This window comes from Poecile atricapillus, chromosome Z (genome assembly GCF_030490865.1).
Source record: "Poecile atricapillus isolate bPoeAtr1 chromosome Z, bPoeAtr1.hap1, whole genome shotgun sequence".
Lineage (NCBI taxonomy): Eukaryota > Metazoa > Chordata > Aves > Passeriformes > Paridae > Poecile > Poecile atricapillus.
In genome coordinates this window covers 62,620,504-62,643,911 of record NC_081289.1, presented here as the reverse complement: position 1 = coordinate 62,643,911, position 23,408 = coordinate 62,620,504, and the positions used below count along the sequence as shown (strand labels likewise).

Sequence of the window (23,408 nt, the reverse complement as noted above, 5' to 3'; positions counted from 1 at the left end):
TCCTCATCTTTCTAGAGAATTCCAATTTTAGCATAGTCTCTGCTGTATATTCACAGTATTTCTAAGATACATAAACAGAAGTCCAGGAGAGAACACATTATAATATCCTGGGTTATCCACTGAAAACAGGGCATCAAGGCCTGACTAGTTAACTCACCCATAAATAACACAGGACTTGTAAAAGGCTCAAAAATGTAATAATAGGGTTATGTGTGTTCATGCACAGCACCTGATTTAACAGTGTAGCCATCTGAAGTTCAGTCAAACATCCAGGTGAAGCTTTTCAAAGTACTTAGTAGTTTTTCACAACTGACTTGAATTGTTCTCCTTAATGAAGTCTCATTTTCAGAGAAGTGTGAAGGCCCGTCATTCTGAAGATGCTGTTAGCTGCCAAACCAAAAACTCAGGTTTGTAGGGTTTGCCCATGTAGGGAAACACATTGTGAGGTTCCTGTTAAACCACATTAGATGAGGCTGCAAAGAGACAGATGTACAGAATTACGTGCTCCTGCACAATTCTTTCCCAGTATTCTGAGCATGGCTAACCACTTGTCTATCACTGTGAGTTTTGCAGAACACTTGGAGAAGCAAACACGCTTATTTTCTATTCCTATTCTGAAGATATCATTAAACACAGTGCTTTGAATGAAACTTCTGGCTCAGGATGTCTTTAAGTCTCAAGCTGCTTTCTTCCATTTCATGTTTTTTGTATAATCTACTTGTAAACATCCACTGTCAGCCACTGTCAGAGACTGCACATCAGGCTAGACCGATCTTCAGTCAAACCTGGTCTGGCCAGCTTGCACACTTTTGATACTAAAATATAAATACACATAGGCAGGGACCAGATTCTTTGCATCCACTATGAAGAGTCCTTATTTTTTTTTCCTTTACTGGGTATAATTTAAGAATCTTTGTATATTCAATCATCACAGAACATGAAACTAACTGGAAAACAAGCAGAAATTATAAAAAATGCTTTAGTGGATTTCCAACGATCTGATACCTAGGGAAACAAAACTGACATCCAGGAAGGTCTGTCCATCTCCATAACTGGCACAAATAACTTCTTATGGAATTTTCTCCCAAGTGCATATAGAGGTCTAGTAGACTTAGCACATAAAGTGTTAATTTGTGCTTAGTTTGTGCAAGTATGTGATTCAGCCACTGAATTAAAAGCATTGTAAATTAAATAAAGGTATGACCACACAGTATAGCAGCGCTTCCTCAGTAGGATGCACTAAGAAAAACATTTAAATTAAAGAATCAAAACCATAAGACTGAGTTTGGGAGTGTGGAGGCCAAAGAACCAGCCAACCACAAAAGCCTGGCTCTCCCCTGGAGAGCTTCTCCCTAGGTGAGACACTTTATCTCATGAAGAGAAAAAGTGTCACTCCCAGAGGCCTTTGACTTGTACATGTTAATTTGTTACACCCCATTGGTTTCCCTCCCTATCAATCCACCCTGATACATGTATCCAAGTTTCCCCCTCCCCTCTCCTTCCTTATAAATACCCCAGATTTTCCCCAGTTGGGAGAGCTGTTGTCACTGGCTCCCTTCACTGAGAGCCCTGCTATAATAAAGGCTGTTTCTCAGTGGAATGCCATACAGCTCTCTAGTCTCTCTTTCCGTGTTGCCTGCATGCTGCTGCTGAGCTGAGATAATTCGCTGGGCAGAGGACGTGCCTGTGCCCCTGGGCAGTCCTTTTCAGGACAGCTTCTTCAGGGTAGTCGCAGCACCCCTGCCATTGACACCACCACGGCAAGTGGCGCCCAACGCAGGGCAGATGAAGAGCCCCTGAAGAAGCGTCCGCCTGCAGTTTTAACTGCAGAGCGTGCCGCTGTTGGAGCTGCCACCCCCTGAGGAGAACCTCTTGTGTTCTAGCAAGAGGCAATCCAAAGGGCTGCGACCAGGACCCTCGCTGACCATCCGGGGCTAAGAAGACAGAAGATAGAAGAGCTCTTGAGGACCGGCTGACAGGTGACCACCCACCCACCAGCTTTCTGTTGGCCTCATCGACATCGGCCGAAGAAAAAGTGTGAGTCACCCCATTAAGGGTTTTTTTGGCCTTTCTTAGTTTAGTTTGCATTTTGCTGCTGGGTGGGGAGTGAGAAGGATGGGGAACCAGCACTCCAGACCGAGACTGACCCCTCCTGAGAAGGACTTTTATATCCAAGTTGTGGGCACCATCAAAGCAGGAAATTTTAAGTTTTCAAAAGGGGAGTTAAAGAGATTTATTCATTGTATTTTTAAACATTTTAAAGCTGATTCTAATTCTGTTAAACTGGGAAAATTTTGGGACAATGTGTGGAGAAAGTTATATACTGTTCAGGCAGGGGGAGATTTATCAGTTGCCAAGCTTTTTCCTTTGTTTCAAACCATTATACCTTCTGTTGAGAAAGAGGGAAAAAGGGTTGATCAAGTTTCGGGCCCCCAGTTGAAATCCCCATCCCCATCACCCTCTCCAAGTGTTCCTAAACCCTCTTCCCTACCCGAGAGACGGTGGGTGGACGTAGCCTACAGGCACAGGGTTGCTGCTGTCTCCCTGACACCCCCCCACCGCCTTTCTACCCTTACAAGGACAGCACTGGCCATGCTGCTCTGGACCTTTCCTCTACCCCCCTCCCTCTGTCCACATACCCAGTTGCATCCCCCCCGGTTCTTAACGTTAGTAAAGATGGTGCCAGCAACGTGGCCAGCCCCACCATCTTGTCTCCTTCGCACCCAGGTTTTCCCGCCTTTGCACCTCAAAATGGCCACTTTCCCGCCTGTACCCCTTCTCTTCCTGTCGTGCCCTGCTTCTCTTCCCCTCCCATCGTGTCACTGGGTGTAACCGTGTTGGGCCCCTCCCTTTCCATCAGGAAACCCCTCTCCATTGTGGACCCCAGTCATGCCCCTTCCAACCAGAGCTCTGCCCCCAATGGCATTCCCTCCACCAGTCCCCCCAACACTGGGACCGGAAGTGGTAATGACGGCAACCGGAAGGAAGCTATCTTGGCTTCCTTAGCCACTCACAAGCCAGTAGCAGTTGCCCGAAACTGCCACGTGCTGTTATCAAGCGCCCCCCATCTCCTCCAAGATATGAGGACAGTGAGTCCTCATATTCAGAATCTGAATATGAGGACCACTGGGCCGAGGTACAGAGGGAAGCCACGCGGGCAAGGGACTCAGCCCTGTCCAAAAAGATCTTAGCCTGTAGTACATAAGAAGGACAGGGCAGGGGCACTCATTAATGTACGGGAGACCCTACACTACAGGGAGTTACAGGAGCTGTGCAAAGCCACTGAAGAGCATGGCCGGGGCTCTAATGTTTTCAAACGCCTACTGGAAGCCACCTTCACCACCTATATCATGGTGCCTCATGATATTAAAAATATCATGAACTGCCTTCTCTCCCCAGCAGAATATATGCTATGGTATGGGAAAGGCAGTGGAAAAAACATTTGAAACAGCTGGCAGATGCATATGCAAAGGATGCCAACAGGCCAAATTTAACTCTGGAACAACTGGCAGGGGAAGGTGACTTCCAGAAACCAAGAGATCAGGCCCGAGATCTGCCCGAGGCAGCGTTACACGACATCGCTAATGCTGCCAGGACGTCTCTTTTTGTCACTCCCGATGATAAGGTGCCTACGCAGAGCTTCACAAACATTAAACAAGGGGCAAGTGAATCCTTTATTAAGTTTGTGGATAAACTAAAATTGGCAATTGAAAAACAAATAGAGGGCTCCCCAGCACAAAAGGAATTACCAGCCAAGATGGCAATGGTCAATGCAAATTCAGAATGTAAGGCAGTTTTGCGAACCCTTCCACTTGACCCCGAACCAACCATTGACCAAATGGTGGAAGCCTGCACCAAGCATTTTGCTGCCCCGACTGAACATACGGTGGCAATAGTGATAGCTAAGGGAGTGGCAGAAGGGATACCTGGCGCTTTCATGGCAGACCCAAGCAAAAGCTGCTGCTTTAATTGCGGTGAACTTGGACATTTTTCAAAGACTGCCCCGACAGACATTGTGCCGAGCCTGAACATGTTTGTAAAAGTTGTCCATAGAGACATTACTCACAACCATCTACCCACCAACGGTTACCCAGACCACATTGGTGTTCAGGAAACTCCAAGCAGAGTGCGGAACAGCCCTGCGCTCCGACATCAAATCAGAAGTGCCGCTGCGCTCCTCCTGCCAAGTCTACCATCCCACTTCCATGGGGACCACAACCTCAGACCCAGCAGGTGGAGCAATCCGGATGGGAACCCGGCGCCAAGTGGTAACCAGACTCTCTTTACAGTTCAAGGGTAATTGTGTTTATAAGATCCCCACAGGGAAACATGCACCACCAGGCCGTCCCTCCAACATTTTAATACTTGGGGATCCAATTAACTCTCCGGGACAAGTCCATATAACACCTGAAGTCCAGACCTTACACCCAGAAGATGAAATTTTCATCTCTTTAACTTGCACAGACCCTCCTTATTTTTTAAAACATCAGACTCCAGTGGCACAAGCCTTTTTGTTACCAAATGACTGTCCGGAACAGGTTCCCCTCAATCCCACCGCCATGCGGACTCAGGCTGTGGGCTCAAATAAGCCAATCATCGACTGCCGCCTGTTCCGTTATGGGGATCGTATCCATCGCCCAGGAATGCTAGACACAGGAGCGGACGTAACCATCATTGCCTGCCCTGAGTGGCCAGACAACTGGGAGTTGCAGCCTGTGGCAGGCATGATCTCGGGGATTGGAGGGATGACTGCTTCCATGTGAAGCAAACGCAATGTCATCATTGAAGGACCCGAGGGAAAAATGGAGACCATCAGGCCATTTGTGGTGAGGGCACCAATCATACTCTGGGGAAGGGATCTCCTGTCCCAATGCAGGGCTTCTCTAAGAATTCCCAGCAGGGATTTTTAGTGGGGGTCACTGAAGAGTGTGCCAAGCCTACCATCCCTTAACTCACCTGGAAACAACACCATCCAGTGTGGGTTGATCAGTGGCCCCTCTCTGAGACAAAACTGTGCGCACTAGAAGCCCTCATGGAGGAGCAGCTTGCCAAGGGCCACATCACCAAGTCCAACAGCCCTTGGAATTCGCCTGTCTTTGTCCTACGCAAACCAGTCAAGGACAGGTGGAGACTCCTCCACAACCTCCAAAAGATCAATGAGGTCATTGAGGATATGGGTCCCCTCCAGCCAGGTATGCCCTCCCCCTCTATGCTCCCTTGGGACTGGAAGCTTGCAGTCATAGACATCAAAGATTTCTTTTTTAACATCCCTCTCCACCCCCAAGACGCCCCCAGGTTTGTGTTCTCCGTCCCCTCCCCAAACAGACAGGCACCCTTAAAAAGGTATCATTGGCTTGTTCTCCCGCAAGGGATGAAGAATTCTCCCACCATCTGCCAATGGTACGTGGCCCACATCCTGTCCCCAGTGAGGGTCCTGTTCCCAGACACAGTTATATTACATTACATGGACGACATCTTAGTTCGTGCTGCTGATGAAGACTATCTCCACCGGACTTTGCAAAAGACTATAAAGACAATTGAGGACGCTGGGTTTGAAATCCGCGAAGACAAGATCCAGCACACCTCCCCTTGGACCTGCCTCGGACTCCGGATCCGTGAGCGGACCGTTGTACCCCAGCAGGGGACCCCAAGACCCTACGAGATCTACACCAGCTCTGTGGGTCCATCAACTGGGTACATCCCCTGCTCAGGATCACGACAGATGTCCTCACGCCCCTCTTCAACTTACTCCGCGGCAGTGAGGACCTCGACTCACCACGCAGCCTCATGCCGGAGGCCCGGAATTCCATCACCAAGGTCCAGGAGGCCCTGTCTTCGCGGCAAGCCCACCACTACAAGCCCAGCCTGCCCTTCCAACTGGTTATCCTGGGTAAGGCACCGCGCTTATAAACGCTCATTTTCCAATGGGACATGGCATTGAAAGAGCCACTCCTTATCATCGAGTGGATCTTCACACACAATCAGCCCACCAAAACTATCACAACTCCACAAGAAATCATGGCTGAAATCATTAAGAAGGCAAGAACCCGTCTCTGCACTCTTGTGGGGTGTGAGTTCACATGCATTTTCCTTCCATTGACAACTGGGGATTTGGAGCCTTTACTCCAAACCAACGAGAGCCTTCAGTTCGCTCTCGATAGCTATTCAGGCCAAATTTCTATACACCCACCTGGCCACAAATTATTTAAAACCCCGTTTAATTTGGTCCCCAAATTATTACTTATCAAAACACCACTCAAGGCTCTGACAGTTTTTACTGATGGCTCGGGGAAATCTCACAAGTCAGTAATGACTTGGAAGGACCCCAGGACACAGAAGTGGGAGTCTGATGTCCAAGTGGTCGAGGGATCACCACAGATTGCTGAATTAGCAGCCGTTGTCAGAGCTTTTGAGAAATTCCAAGAACCTTTCAATCTGGTGACTGATTCAGCTTATGTGGCTGGAATAGCTATGAGAGCAGAACATGCATTTCTAAAAGAGGTCTCTAAACCAAATTTATACAAATTGCTTTCTGAATTACTATATCTCATCTCCCACAGAAAGCAACCGTACTATATCATGCATGTGAGGTCACACACTGACCTCCCAGGTGCCATCGCGGAGGGTAACAAGAGAGCGGGCACCTTAGCCATGCCTGCTGGAGTGGCCATAGTCCCAGACATTTTTGCACAAGCAAAATTGTCCCACCAATTTTACCATCAGAATGTCCCCGCCCTGATGAGGATGTTCAAGTTACCCAGGGATCAGGCCAGGGCAATAGTTGCCACCTGTCCCAATTGTCAATCTTTTCAAGTTCCAGCAATTAATTCTGGGGTTAGCCCCCGAGGACTAAACAGCTGCCAAATTTGGCAGACTGATGTTACCCACGTCCCGTCCTTCGGGAGAGTTAAATATGTTCACGTTTCGGTGGACACTTTTTCTGGTGCAGTGTTTGCCTCAGCCCATGCAGGAGAAAGTGCCAAACATACCATCTGACATTTTCTCCTTACGTTTGCTACCCTGGGAGTCCCCCAACAAATAAAAACAGATAATGGACCTGCTTACACCTCTCACAAGTTGAGAGATTTCTTCAGCCAGTGGGGGGTGAGGCACACCACAGGCATACCTCACTCTCCCACAGGGCAATCAATTGTGGAAAGGACACACCAGAACCTTAAGAGAGTTCTTGATCAGCAGCAGGGAGGAACAGAGATCATTCCTCCCATTGAGAGGCTCTGTATGTTATGAATTTTCTGAATTATTCACCTACAGAGCCTGACCCCCCTGTAATATGGCACTTCTCCAATTCGACCCATTCCAAACTCAAGGAGAAACCGCCGGTGCTGATCAAAGACCCCAAATCACAGCAAACACTGGGACCTTTCCCATTGATTACCTGGGGGAGAGGGTATGCTTGTGTGTCGACACTATCTGGTCCTAGGTGGCTCCCAGGGAAAAATATAAAACCATACTTAGGCCCTGCAAACCCTGCACCAGAACCAGATCAATCAGAATCTACTGAGACCCACACAGGTTCTCAAAAACAACAAGCCACCACAGCCTGGAGACATCGCCAGAGCCCACCGAGCCAGCCCGCCACCAGACCATCGATCAGACGGTGACCGACACAGCTTACCGCCAGACCACCCACTTCATATAAGCCAAATCGTCGTGCCACCAAGACTGCAAAAAGACAAGAGCCAACGCGCAGCTTGACACTGTGAAACGCACAGGTTCCTCTAACTCCTTTTGCTTCCCTTTTCCCTCCCCCTCTTCCCTTTCTCACCTTAAATACCTACCCTTAAACTACCCACTTGTTAATTTGCACCAGACGCACCTTAATGCTGCTGCCGCTGGTGTCTGGTCATGTGTCCCCTATGCACAAAATGACCCCACCAGCAAACCACTACCTCATCCCCTGTACCCATTCCTTTCTTAATTTTTAAAAGAAAAAAAAAGGGGGGGAGCCTCCCCTCCGAAACCAGAAGTTAACCTTTTTATGTTCCATTGTAGACCATGAGAGGCAGAGCCACCTTGGGTTCCTGGCCCTCTGGATGCTCCTGAGAACAGCTGTCATGGATGCCTGGCTGGTAGCACAGCCCCAGGAGAAGGTGTGGATCACCCTCGTAAAGTCTCTCAAGCAAGACCACATGTGCTTGTCCATGGACAGCGCCACCACTCCTTGCCCATGGACAGAGCTATGAGGAATTTGATGGGCTGTGCTGCTTCAGCTTGTCCACTCACAGCGAAAGCATCCACGCACACATCCAGAAAATCAACAACCTGGTCCAGGAACTCAAAAAGGAAAAGCAGCACCAATGGTTTGAGGACCTTTTAGGCAGTTGGGGACTCAAGGGATGAGTTGCCTGCATCCTAAAAAAACATTTTTTTGGTTCTTTTAATTATAATTATTTATGTTTACTGTTTGTAAGAAGTTGTTGACAAGGTCTCTTTATTTAATAAAAACTCCCTTTTTATTAAATAAAGAAGGGGGAGTTGTGGAGGCCAAAGAAGCAGCCAACCACAAAAGCCTGGCTCTCCCCTGGAGAGCTTCTCCCTAGGTGAGACACTTTATCTCATGAAGAGAAAAATTGTCACTCCCAGGGGCCTTTGAGTTGAACATGTTAATTTGTTACACCCCATTGGTTTCCCTCCCTATCAATCCACCCTGATACATGTATCCAAGTTTCCCCCTCCCCTCTCCTTCCCTATAAATACCCCGGATTTTCCCCAGTTGGGAGAGCTGTTGTCACTGTCTCCCTTCACTGAGGGCCCTGTTATAATAAAGGCTGTTTCTCAGTGGAATGCCATACAGCTCTCTAGTCTTTCTCTCTGCCTTGCCTGCACGCTGCTGCTGAGCTGAGATCACTCGCCGGGCAGAGGATGTGCCTGTGCCCCTGGGCAGTCCTTTTCAGGACGGCTTCTTTAGGGTAGTCATGGCACCCCTGTCATCGACACCGCCACAGCATGGGAGAATGAATTTCATCACGATCCAATGATAGTATGGCAGCTTATAAATACCATGTCCTGATTAAATTTGAAGCACAAGTACAAAATATTTTTCATTAATTACACTAGAATTTGAATCTCACAGCTGCAGGCTCTTTGCCCTGATAGACCTCATCCAGCTTTGTAGATGCCCACACCTGTGCCAGAAAGAAGACTCTTATTTTGAGGACATGGTTTATCTGCCCTATTTTTGTCTCCAACAATGCAATGCAAACTGCATGAAGGGAATTCCTCTCCCTCAACCATAAAGGGAAAGCAAAGCAAATGGTTCAAATGGGCTGATCTGTAGTACTGAGAGCCACCTTTGAAAAGATGAAATCCACCCTCCATCCTCTTCAGACAGCCCTGAAAAGCACAGAAGCTCTGTTAATACACCAAATGATCAACAGAGAAAGCCAAATTTGATTTATTCTGAAATTTAGGTCTCTGAAGGAGTGCAGAGACCATAATCAAGTGCCTAAGCATAATTTCAGTGTTGAACTAAATGAATTATAGGGTGCATTATGATTACGTATTATGTATAATGTATATAATGTATATAATGTATATTATGTATATTATGTATTATGTATATTAGGTTGTGACTGACAAGTGTTTGCCTGAGGACAGACAAATGCAGGAAGCTAATTTCTTTGTATTGATTCACATGGTAGTCTTGTAACTTGTGACCCCAGAAAACTTTTAAAATAAAGGCAGAAACATGTTTTCAAATTACCACAGGAAGAGTAAAGTAATTCCACCCCCACCAGTCAAACAATTTTACAGCCAGCAGACTGCACAAAGCCACATGGAGGAGATATTTTTAATTAAGTGCAATATAAGGAAAATAATGGTTACCTGTGTTCAGTCTGAACAATTATTAGCAAAAGGGTCTTGGTATTTAAAAGTAAGCCATTTAAGAAAGGCTTACTGTTTTAAACATAGGCTGTTTCCGATTATAAAGCAGAGCTTTTAATTAAGATTAGTAAGGCCTAATTCAAGCTATAAGTTCCTTTAGTTAGCAAATGTCTATTAAAACCAAGCAATTAAGGTTAAATGGGTTAAAGCATTTAAAGCACTCCCTCCTGCTTCAAATGCTATAATAGAAAAGACTATGTCAGTGACTAATTCAGACCAGAAGACATATATTAACATGCATTTATTTCCCTTAAGTTTTTTACTTCCTTGTTGATCATAAAATATATTGAAGAAGAAACTCTTGGTAAACTAAGTTTTCAGTGGAACAATATGTTGTTAATAGTTAAAAAACCAAAATACAAAATACAAATTCTGCAGTTCATTATAGTATAAAGTTTGTTCCCATTGTGTTTTTTTCCCTGATTCCATAAATATCAATAATAAGAATATGCACTAAATTCCTAGTGGCGTATTTCTGACTTTTGATATTTGTACTCATACTTGGCATGGTCTTAAGCATAGTTGTTGTGTGTGTACTTGACAGATAAAGGTAGAAATAAACTACAATTTGTACATAAATGGACTTTTAAAGCATTCCCATCTCACCTTCCATTTCCTATTTTTCCCATTTTCACAGCTTCTTCAAAGACTGAGATTCTTCATGCTTGGTCCTATCCTTAAGATCAAGTTATTCTAGGAAGCTCAAGCCAAATTGGGTGAGCAAATCAAGGCTGTATTGCTGAGGGCACAAGAGCCTCCCCCACATCCCTCTGCCTGGCTGTGCCGGAGCCCATCTTCAGCAGGACCCCCTGGCAACACTCACACTCAAACCTTTCACCTGCCTTTTGGACTCTTCAGAACTCCCTCATAAATAAATCACAGTTTTAAAGATTAGTTTAAAGATTTAAAGGCTGTCCTTTCTATAAAACAGGAGACCCACAGAAAATGCTGTGTGGAAACATGACCACTCAGGTGCTCTCAGAACGACAACACTGGGGCTTTCCTCAGTGAATGGCAGCATTAAGGAAAACATGCCAGTCCTTCCAGAAGGTGTCTTCCCATCCCTTGAGTCTAGACTCTGGCTAGCTCAGGCAATTGTATCATGTGATCCTACCCAGAATGAAGACTAATGTTGTGGATGGAGCAGGCTTCAACAACTGTCTGTTGCCTTCTATACAGACCACTAGAATACTTGTCTTAAAAACAGCTCAAAATTATGACAAGTACCTAATCATAACATCAACATTAATGGACATCACTAAGAGCATTTCAGCATAAGCAGTACAGGAATACAGAACAATACAGTACTCTAGAAACTACTTTCTAGTAACTCTTTCTTGGTTTTGTGCAGCAAACTCCAGTGAAAGAACTCAGAAATGTGCATTGGAAACTTCTGTATTAACTCAAGGTAAGATGTGTCATTAAGCTATTCTAGAAAATTAATGCTATTGCTATCCTGAACAGATTTCTGTGTATTTCCTATTTAGAATCAAAGCTGAAGCTTTTGGGTTTTGCTCCGTAAGCCCACATGTGATGCAGTCAACAGATATTTTTTTTACAATGCAGTTCTTGCATTTCCATCAAGAAAAATATTTGAAAAAAATAAATTTGAAAACAGACAGTGAAAGGATAAAAGTGCCAGAAGGATAAAGAGAAATATGTTTAATATACAGCTAGATGTGACTGTTAATACACAACTTAAGTGACAACACCTTAGAGTTTACTCATATCACAAAAAAGTATTTTCCTTGTAAACAATCATACTATAAACAATTTGATGGGGTTGTTTCCATTGTTTTAGCTTTTGAGAAAACTGTATTATAAAAGTTATTCCATTCTGAAGCCACAAGCTCCTTAAATGTTAAACTGTGTATACAGAACAAGCTGCTGCCATTTTCACCAGATGAAATATTCTACACCTAATGAAATAGACTATATCAAACCAAAGCATTTTAGTATTCAGGTTTTCATTTCCAGACAACAGGCTGAGGTTGTCTATTTCTCTCTTACACATATTCCCTGGCTCATTCTCATAACAAAACAGTCACAGGACAGAGAAATCCTGGCAGCCCCTCTTCCCTCATTTGTTTCTTGCACTCTCAATATGTCTGCACACTCCCATCGGAACAGAGGTAAAATCGCCTCCTTAGGAATTCAAGCCAAGCAAAAGCCAGAGGGTTCCACTTGTGACCTCCCTCTAGGAGCCAGATAATGCAGTTAGCCTCCCTCATGGATTTGGCTTCGGTTTGCAGCACTGCCTTTCCCCAGTGTGTCCAGGCACACAAAGCCACCATGAGAGCCTTGGGAAAATTCCAAGGAAAATCCCAAATCATGAGCAGGAGCAAACCTGTCAGAGCACCTGCCTTTGCAGAGGGTCATGTACCAAGATCTGCACTAAAGACCAGGTGAACTCCACCACACTACAAGCAAAAATTGGGCTGTTTTAAGAGAAAAGTGCTGGTGGAGAGGGAAAGGAGATGATTGCATGCATCATTAGACACGTTGGAATGCATCAGGAAAAAACAGAAATTTCTAAATGAAGTTGGACTTTGGTACTTTGTAGCTTGAGAAAAACATTGGCATGTCTCCAAGTAATAGGTTTTGTGGAATCCTTTTCCAACAAAGTTCTGCAAACAGAAATGTGCAAGAAGAATAAAGCCAAAATGCTACTTGGTAGAGACACTGACATCTCTAGAGGTATGAAGTCAGATATCAAATTCCTTCTATGCATGTGCTGCCAAACAATTTAGGTATGCATTACCTAGCCTACTTATTACCTACTTATTCAGCAAAGCAAATACCCCACTTACTTCAACCCCCTTTTCCACTACAAGGAGACTGAAAGTTTAGAATGTGACCTCTGCTTCCAGATGAAATCAGAACAAAGGCACTTCACTACAGTTCCCCTCTTACAACAGCAAGAACTAGAGTGCACAGCAGTAACGTCCTGTAGTATTTTCAGCAATGGTATATCTAACAAATACCTATTTCTGCAGAGGTTCCCCTTCTCCGAAGCACATTCTGCAGCACCACTATTCCCTCCAACAACATTAATAATCACCAAATTGGTATTATGTATTGTTCTTATTTTTTTTCCCCTCAGTAAAATTTTTGATGCTCTCTGAGCACCACATTAAATATAAGGACTGACAGTGGTTCATGCAGATTAAGGCATGGGAACAATAGTATGAAGCTTAGTTACCTCACCCTGAGAGAGTAAATGAAAATTGGCTTTTATATTCTCTGAGATAACAGCTCATCTGCTCAGCAAACTGTAAGAATCAGAACAATCTGAGAGTTGTCTATTTAATGTTTCTGATTCTTTGGTGGGTGTACTATAAAACATTGTCAATACTTGTGAAAGCATGGTCTTGAATTTAATATGCTATGGGTCCTATAGCACCAAACAAACTGCACTAAGTTTAGGTCTAAATCATGTGCAAGATCAAGGTCCTAAATCACCTTGTTAAATGATCCAGGTGTTTTTTAATTCTTTGGCCACTGAAGGAAAAACTGACCTTCTACAGGCTCAAAAGAAGCAGCACTGTAACATAAAATAAGGCAGTGACTTCAATTTATTAAAACACTTAAACAGAATTACTTGAAAAGGTTACAGTTTCTTAAGATTAAGCACATGCTTGAGTACTCCAGTGATTCATGGCACTTGAACAAAAAAATTCTTCCAACTGTAATGTAAGGATACTCCTTTTGCTCAGCATCTTAAATGTGCAGAAAAGTCTTGACATTTCAAGAGGGTCTGTCAGACCCTATCTTCAGCCTTTTATAATTCTGCCAAAGATTTATGAACTACATTTTTTGTTTCAAGGTATCTGCTTTAAAGCAGGTCTTTTTTTTTCAGTCAAAATTTAAAACATATATATGTACTAAAACAAACTAAGGGAAAAACTCAAGAAGTTAGCTTTTTTTTCTAAAGGGATTATATAGAAAAATCACTACTTTGCTGTGTTTAAAAAAAATCTCCCTCAACTGCTTTAACAGATTTAATACTCTCAGATTTTGTTTCCAATAAGGTGTCAGGGAGTTACCTTTCAGGAGATTTCTCAGGACAGAATAAGATGGTCAAATTAAAGACGAAAATTTACCAAAAAAAATAAAAGTAGCCATCTAAAAATTCATTAGCCCCTTCCCCCAAGAACATAAAAACTTCAAAGCTCAACAGGCATCTGCTGAAATTTAGGCAGCTAAAGTTTCCAAAATGTGCTTCTTGGTAGGTGTTTTTTTTCAACCTTATGCTATAGTTTCACACCACAATGGTCCCAGAAACTAAACCAGATTAGGAAATCTATTCACCTTATTCACCACCACCTTCTCCCTCCCATGTGTCTCAGCCTCTATATTCCAGTCCATTGACTTTTCAGTGTGGAAATGCTTACAAGGCCAGGCTCTATTTCTTTGTGTTCTCGTCCATTTTGGGGTTATTATTTCAGTGATATTCTTCACAGAATAGCCCCACATCAATTGCCCCTCTGCAAAAAAAAAGTACCATCAAGGAAAAGGAACTTCCTAAATCAGGGCAGAGGGAGTACTATTCCTTTTGCCACTAGACTTCATGCACATTTTCCCTACAAATTCCTGCTGTACATCCTCCATCACAGATCTGCCTGAGGTTTGGCCAAACCTGCCCTGCATTTAAGGCTCACAGCTATCCTGGGCTAGAATAACCTGGGACTGGTACCATGGGTACAGGGTATCTTCCTCTTCCTCAGGTACAGACAGTATCCACCACCCATGATTCCCATTACCTCCACAGCGTTCTGACAGCATGAATGCTAATAAACAGAGTGGATGCTACCTGGCTCAAATGCAGAGGAAACAAAAGTAGCATTAGTGCAGATTTTTTGGGCAAGGGAGCAGAAGGTCACATTCCTTAACTCCTCCTTTGCCATCATCCCAGCAGAGGCTACCTGATCATGTCCTGCAGCAGCATCAGATCAAAGAATGTGTATTTCAACAGGGCAGTGGACACACATGAAGACAGTGCCCATAACCAAAAAGGAGCTAACAAATTATGGCAATCAGCCAGGCAAAGATGTTTTTTCCAGCCGGCCACTTTTTCCAGCTGTGGGTCTGCAGGGGGTGGAAACAGCAGGGACAGGTGAGCTCCAAGTTCCTGATGGGTGCCAGGAAAAAGGTGGAGAAAAGGGAGAAGAGGCAAGAAAAAAGGGAAATCTGAGAGGTGGTAGGAGCTGTTTTGACTTAAAGATGAAACTGAAGGGAAAGGACCAGTAAGAGGCACTTAGAGCTGCCAGTTCTCCAGGCCCAGAGGTCTTGCTGTGGGACACTCACTCTCAGAACAACACTGCTGTAACTGCAGCAAGCCACTGAGAGGACAGGGGAAGGAAAGCTAAATGAAATAACTGAAAATATATGAGGAAAGAACAAAAGAGAAACAGTTTTTGCTGTAGGGAAATGACAAGGTTAAAAGACAGCTGAGTAACAGAGTATACAAGACAACATAATGAAAACAGCAAGGAAAGGGGACTGTGCCAGAAGTAAAGGTGACAGTTGGAAAAACAAGGAAAACTGGATAGTATGTGGCAGATGTAAAAAGAAGGACAGACCTATTGAGCTTAGTGTGTTTTATTTATGCTCCTTCATTTCGTTATAATTTTCCTGACAGCTAATTTACATTGTGTATCTGGATGGAAAGCTTTCCTTCTAAATACCAAGTTTACATCACCCCAGGAGGCCACCCTGGGTTCTGCAGCTTAGCAACTGTTAAGGCTGACGAAATTTTATATATAAGTACCCAAAATACCCATAGGCCATCCAGCAGACAGGGAGCTTATCAACACTTTGCTAAAGTGTCCTTGGAAAAAACCCTCTTTTTGCCCAAACTGAGAATTATGTGTAATGCTGTTGAAGAATGAGGCCCATATTTTGTATGGGATGGTATTTGTTTATGCAAAATATAGTGATATTTGTAGCCAAAAAGCATTTCTGGAGGGAGAAAAAAAAAAAAAAAAAAAAAAAAAAAAAAAAAAGTTGGATGGATGTTTTTTTTCTAAGTCAAAATGGAAGATTTCCAAAGTGGACCACCGGGGGTCTGTTCACTGAAGCAGCATTATGAGCTGTCAAAAAGCAGCTCAGAGATGTAGGATAGGGTAGGGAAGAAAAGGGAGAGGAGAATACAATAGGGTTTTTGACACATAAGGACTGATGGGCCTGGGAGCAGTTAAACAGGGCATGTCAGCCCTGCTAAGGGATATTCTGGTTTTAGTGGATGAAATACTAAACAAAGTTGGGAAACTAAAGCAATTTGAGTAAATAAATAAGTAAAATCAAGGCTCAACTATGACCAAAACAAAAGCCATATTCACTGAACAGAAAGCAGCGTGAAGGAGGAAAAAGAAAAAAGTTATCATAAGCTGTTAATTCACTTAGGCTGTAATAAAATACTGATTAAATACAGAATGTTCTCAGGAGTATTTTCTTACTTGCTGCTACTTCTCCACTTCTCCATCCCCCAAGAATCAAGAAAAAATTCATCCCCTGGTGCAAGTTAGAAAACTTGCAAGTCAGAATTAAGTATTAAATAGTACCAGACAATTAAAACAAAAAAGGAGAAAGAAAAAAGCAGAGATGTAGAAGGCCTTAGAATTCAATTCTGGGAACACTTTTATCAGCCTAAACCAAATAAAATGCATCAAGCTACCCAATAATAGAAAGAGAAAACAAAAGCAGATACCAGCTCAAATCAAATCAGCTAGTTGGTATTCTCTCTCCTTCATTTTTTGACAACATGTACTGCTTCATTGTGAAGCTGCTTTCAGGGAAATCAGCATAGAGGCTCATCCAGAGTAAAGCCATAATCTGTGTGAATCAAACTGGGAAGGAAGATTTGACCCTGAAATAGAAATCCCCATAAAATTTGGAGATGGCAGAGTGTGTTGCTCTGTTCTCAGATGGGCTGCTTCAAGCCAGCCTCACAAACGCAGCAGCACAGACTTGGAGCACCAGGTCTCATCTCTTAGGGGAGGGTGACATGAACTTCAACACATGACCTGAGCACCATCTGTCAAGGTATTGTAACCCCAGAAAGCACAGCAGCTTCAGCACCTAATATTCACTGCAGACCTCATTCAGGGAGATCAAGGCAGTCCTCAAAAGTATTAATTCACCTTCTACTGCAATTGGAAGAATCATCAATCAGGAAGAAGTCACTTAAGCTGCCTTGTTCAGTGGGACCACTGTTATTCTGCAGAGACAGACAGAACAAGTCTAAGCTCACTAGAGTTGTGAAAGCATCAAGATGCCCGAGTTTCAGAAACCAAAAGACACCCAACAGTGTCCCAGCTCTCAGAGGACATCATTGATGAAGATGACTCGGTTAAGAAAGAATTGCTGAGAGTGGATTGATGGGATACCACAGAGCTCTTAAAAGAAATGGGATCACTGTTCCAGTAAAGGATATCCAGAAGTACCCTACTTACTTATCCCTGCAGACAAAAGGAGGCTCTACTATGAGATACTAGATTGGGAGCTGGGAAATGATAAGTCTGGCAAGTCCTGTGTTTCTGGGATGATTGATTCAGAGCGGCCCTGTCACAATATTTGGGTTCACTTTTGAGGAGCATGAGAAGAACACAACAGGTATTTAAAAGACCATAATAAAATTAAAACCCAATGAGTGAGACTATGAATGAGCTTCTTAAGAAAATGAAAGATAAAGCAGGTCAACAAGATTAAAATTATAACAGGAGTATTAAATCAAGCCTGGAGAGTCAATCATTATTTTAATGGAAGTGATGAGATGCTTTTCCAATTGCTAAGATTTGTTTAAAATCCATTAAAAACAGATCTGAAAAACAGGTACAAGTAGAAACTTGGCTTTATGTCCACAAAACTACTGAAGATGATAATGGCTGGTCAGAAGGGACAACTGGTTTGTGTTTCCAAATGGACACATGCAGAGGCTGAATATACCTGTGACTGTGGCAGGAATGGTTCATCTTATTTTGAGATTGTACTTAAACCCAGTGAGGTCCTGTCAATGGGGCAATCAAGAATAAAGGCCCTCATTGCAGATTATCACCATAACCTGCCTACTTATCTAGAATGATGATTTACATTAAGAAAAAGACTACAAATACACAAACACATGACTGACTTTAATCACTAGAACTGCACAATCCTGCTCACCTAGCAGTCAAGCACAACTGCTGCTGATATAGCACAAATTTCCAATGTGAGCAGAAATCTGAAAATCACCCTCACAGGGCAGACTCTATCAGACCCTTTGCCATGGTATGTGTATGTTGCCCTCAGCAAGAAATCCATCAACAACATTATGAAGCTTCATAGGAGAATTAAAAAAAAAAAAAAGAAAAAAAGTCCAGCTGAAAGTTGTGAACATTTCTCTTCTGCACAAAAAGTTCAAGAAACATTGTAACAACTGTATGAGATCAATTATTAAAATAACTGAACCAGAGGTCTGAAAATACTATGGAAGACAGTAGAAAAAATGCTCCAAGAGGAAAATCTCAGTCAATATGGGAAAGCACAGAGTTTAACAATTCAGAAGCAACAGTTCCCAATAAATGTGTCTTAAGGGTCCTACATGTAAGGTATAATCCAAAAGGAAAAACCAACAGCTAGAGCAAGTCACTGAAATTACAGTCCCATTGAGGACAAAAAGTAGTCTAAGGAAAAAAATCAACCTAGAATATAAACTTAACACTAACTTGATATAAAATGGGCATAGGTGAACACCAACAAACAACTATACAGAATATTTTAACCATTAATGGCATAAGAGTTTGGGGTAAAAACCCCAAATAACTGGGTTTGAGAGCTTAAAACCCTTCATACACCATTCAATAACAGAATATCCTACAACTGAAAACACACAACATTGCATTGGAGACAAAGAATGCTCTGTCAGGGCATAAGGAACCCCAGGACCTGGAATGCTTTTGAACCTTCTGGAATTTCCACTGCTTAGACACAATTTTGTTGAGATATCAACCTGTGGAAAAGCCAAAATTCAATGTTGAGAAGGTAACGACAAAGTCCTATCATGAAAAATCATGCCTGCAGCTGAATCCAGCCCACTGTGTGTGAGATCCTGACTAAAATCACAATGGGGAAGACTTCTTAGGTAATAGCACATGTGCCAGGGCAAGCGAGTTAATTAATTATAAATTAATGTATTTTGTATATTGACTAGAAATAGAGAATTATTTTTTTAAAAGTTATCTGGGTTGGACACAATATTCTGTCCTATGAAAATGCCAGCTAGAGAATTTGTGTTCTAGGCATATTAATACATTACATGATACGGAAAAATATCGTGGCAAAGCTCACCATGAGGCTTTACAAAGCATAACAGATACCTGATTAAAGAAAGAAAAAAAGTAAAGTGAAATCTACAGAAGGAAGCAGAAGACAGGACTCAAGAAGAATGAGGAACTCTTCTGTCTGGACAAATAACTGTACTCTGTGAAAAGAAACAGGTCAAGTGGTTCAGACAAGAAAATTATCCAGAAAGAAAAAAACTAAGAAAAAGATCTGTGAACTGAAAAGTCATCCTCAATCCTCATAAACTCTGGAGAAACCCAGGCCAAAAGACATTTTGATAGAAAAATCAAAGTTCAGAAATAAATTCCCTACCAAAGAAACTTAACAGACTGTCAGGAAAATGTTTAATTTCCATACAATTGCTGCTAGAGTTCTCCACATGTCCTTAAAGAAATACTTGTGTCATATATATTTTTCCCCACCCTTTGGCTCACAGCAGCAAACCCTGAGCAAAATCCTGCACAAGTGGCTGGGCTCCACATTTACTGCATTGGCCCAAGCATCCCATTGTTTAGAAAAAACTATAAATACATAAGAGTACACAAATACATATTGATACACTGTACACTTTTGTAAAAATATGTGCTCCTAAGAGTCATCCAAAAAATCTTACTTCCCATACTCTACCCCTTGCTCTAAAACAAATTTTCAGTGAACAAAAGCAGTATTTAAGACTACCATTTAAAATAAACAAACATGCACATTTCTAAATTAATTGCAATGCCTCAATACAACCCAAACTGGCAGCTCACTAAAATTCATCAGAATTAATTTGATAGTATAATGCCTTTAAACTCACTGTACTGTATGAATAGAAATTCTACTAGTTTAGTAAAATCCTGTTGTATCAGAGAGACTGGGATATAAGTGTGTTAGTTATAACGAATACTCTTCAGACTTGAAGCAACACTGGTAGCTTGCTACAAACTTAGTTAAGAGGCTTGTTATCTGTACAAAATCTTTTTCTCATAGGTAACTAGTTTCACGGATCAAAAGACTTATTTTGAAAAGCCCAGTTATAAAGACTGGGCTTTAGACTCAAGACAAGAATAATTTAATGGCCCAGTTTTGGTTTTAGCACAACAAAAACAACCCAGTGGGTTTCACCTTTGTTAACAGTCACTTTTATCTTAAAAGATAACTTCTAACAGCTGGTCACTGAGGTTGTCTTGTGACAGAATACTAGATACCAATCAACTAAGCTAGTCTGTTTATTTCTGTAGGTTTTTAATACTTAACCTCAGATACAATATACATGTACAACAGGCCTGAGGCAGATCTTAGATTTGCCACCGACCCATTCTGAAGCTTTCTGCTTCTACCAAAATTTGGTATTAATTACCAACTTAAGACACAGAACTGATATGTCGCTAAAGGACACAGAATGATTCACATGAGCACGTCTCAATGGTATGTCAGGAAAAGAAGTAACTTTATTTTCTGACTCCAGTATTTATAGATTCTTGACAATGACCAGGGATTGAATAACTAAGTTACCACCTTCCCAATCACACTGGTCATGTGAAACGTCCATCAAAGACATTTCTTAGAAGGAATGTGTAAACACGTATGTTTATACTTTCCTGGGAAAGTAACAAAAACTATGAAAACAAGATCAGAAGGTTTAGTTTTCAGGGTGACACTGATGCAAAATCTTTAGAACTGTTACCATAATGTTGTAGGAAAAACCTTATATATCATGCACAGTAACACCTGGTTCAGGCCACTTACATTACCTGACTAATGCTGAACATCCATGCAGAACATATTGCAGTCTGCCCTAGTTTACTTATCAGGCTGGTCAGACACTAAAATCTATTAGATATGAGTTTGATATTATATGTTCCATTTTTCTGTACATCATTACAAGGATAAATCTTGTTTTTTCTATTTCCTGAGTTTGGGATTTTTTTGGGTTTTTTTACTGAGCCAAGGCAAGTCAGGAAAAGAGATATATGTGTATTAGTCAAGCATGAATATAAGCCATGTCTACCACTAAACAGAGCTAAACAACCAAAATATGAATAGTGAAAGCATAAGGAAACTTTTAATGTAGAAAACCAATACAAGTACCAATGCCGAGAATGCTGTAACCTCCACATCTGTGGCCTTGAGTACATTTTTTCAGAGTTCTGTAGCTCTTTCCCTGAAAGGGATGAATAGAGGAAGAACTGGTGCTGAATGATTATCCTGTTTGCAAGAAATAAAATTTGGCTTCCAGAGGAGCAGCTCAGATATACTAGAGCACCAAAAGGTGGACAATCAAAGTTTGTCCCTGTCAATTTAAGCCCAAGACAGAAAAATATGACAACCACAAAAATGCTTTCTGAGGACACTTGCACAAACATTTTTGAGGTCCATGGAGAATAATATGTGGTTTCATATTTTTGTAGTTAACCAAATTAATATCTAGGTCTCCAATCTTTTTAATGGACTAGCTACAGATGTTTCTCAAAAATCTGCATTCTGCCATAGAAAGCAAGAGACTTAGAAGGAAAATGTTATATCTACTAAGCATCTACAAGTAGGAAAAAATAAAAACCTTGCATCTTTTATTTGGAAGGCATTCTGCTGTGATTACAATATTTGTTCTTTTCACCAGAGAATCTATCCACTGAGATTCAATAGACAAGATGGAGTCCATAAAATCCGGAATATGAGTATACACTGAGCCTAATAAAACCTGCTAGGTCTTTTTCAATGACAAGAGTGATATGAGGACATAGAGAAGTAAAGTAAGTGTTTTCAAGTCTGTACAAACACAATAATCTGATATTCTTCCTTTTAAAATTATGTCCCAAGGATTAGAAATATATGATCGTGACACATGTAGAATGTCAAAGAGAAGCAAATCCCAGCATCCTGTTTGAGTACGTACAGAAAAACACCTTCTGTAACTTGTATGGGGAAAACAGTGGTGAGCCTTTTCCGTGCGCTCTCTGCTAGGGAGCTGGCCAGGGGCCTGGCCCATCCCATCCCATCCACGGGCCACACCCACGTGTTTGGCGCGGCGCTTCGAGCCCAACACTGCCCAGGAGGAGCTGGTGCTGCCAGGGAATGCCACCCCCTCATACCCCTTTTTTGTTTCATTTTATTCTGAAGAGGAGGCTGGCGGGCACAACGTTTTGCGGTGCCGAACAATTAGCAAAAGCAGCAGGGGGATGCTTGCCAATAAACACCCAGATTTGAGGTTAAGCAGCTGTAAATCTGCATTAATCGTTTCAGGAATTCAGCTATTTACAAAAGCTTTCAAAGAGCAAACAAATAAAAGAAGGGAGGGGAGAAGAGACAGGAGAGGAGCCGATCTGTTCTTACCTTCGCACTGTTTCCCTTCCCCTTTGTAGCCCGGCTTGCAGATGCATTTGTAGGATTTTGGTGTGTTTTGACAAATTGCGTCGATGTGACAGTCATCCGTAGCTTCTGCGCACTCGTCAACATCTGGAAGCACAGAGGGAACCCCAAGGGGACAGATAAGAAGGGGACAGATGAGAAACAAAACACCAAGGATAGATACTCCCCTTGAAGCTGTATGCCTGCCTGCCTTCCCAGTGTCATGCTGGAAATGGGAACATCTGAGGCTAAATAACTAAACCAGAAAACGTGATATCTCCTCAAGCCACTTACAAGCATTGTTCCACTGAGGTGGAGGGACTCAGTCTCACATTTCTGCACTATGAATAAAATACTTAAGACACTAGAAATTAGCTTCTGCTGTTTAAGTCTGGTACTAGAGACCCACATCTTGGTAAAACAAGAGAATGCTTAAATTACCTATAAGAGAAGAAAAAAAAGACCACTAGCCTGTTCTAGCACAGAGATTTTCTTAATTTATAAAGACAGACCCTAGTTTAAATAAACTATGCTGGTGAGGGAATGGGAAAAAGAAATATTTAAACAGCAAAACCACATTAATACTTTTTCCTGAGAAGCAAAAAAATAAATAAATGGAAGACCATATGAAACTCGGTACGGTAGAGTGGAGGAAAGTAACCTGCAATAACATCATCTACTAGGACTAACACTCATTTAAGAGGAAAAAAGTCCCAGCAGTCCTCCCAGCCCCTGCTCGGGTGTGTACCTTACTGGGTAAGTCTGACTCTGAAAGGGGGGACCCAGACCGCTTTTCTTGTTTTCAGTGTAAGAAACATTACAAACATTTCAGTGAAGGACATTCGTTCTGT

General features: G+C 42.3%; 1 protein-coding gene across 1 annotated transcript in view; it reads right to left on the bottom strand.

The window, feature by feature from the left end:
• The window catches only part of LOC131573640 (signal peptide, CUB and EGF-like domain-containing protein 1), a 199,350-nt gene that overhangs the window by 173,511 nt on the left and 2,431 nt on the right, over positions 1 to 23,408 (bottom strand). Inside the window, exon 2 of the mRNA XM_058827792.1 lies at positions 22,543 to 22,665. Within this exon, the coding sequence (XP_058683775.1) occupies positions 22,543 to 22,665 (123 nt within the window). The remainder of the gene's footprint in view (positions 1 to 22,542; positions 22,666 to 23,408) is intronic.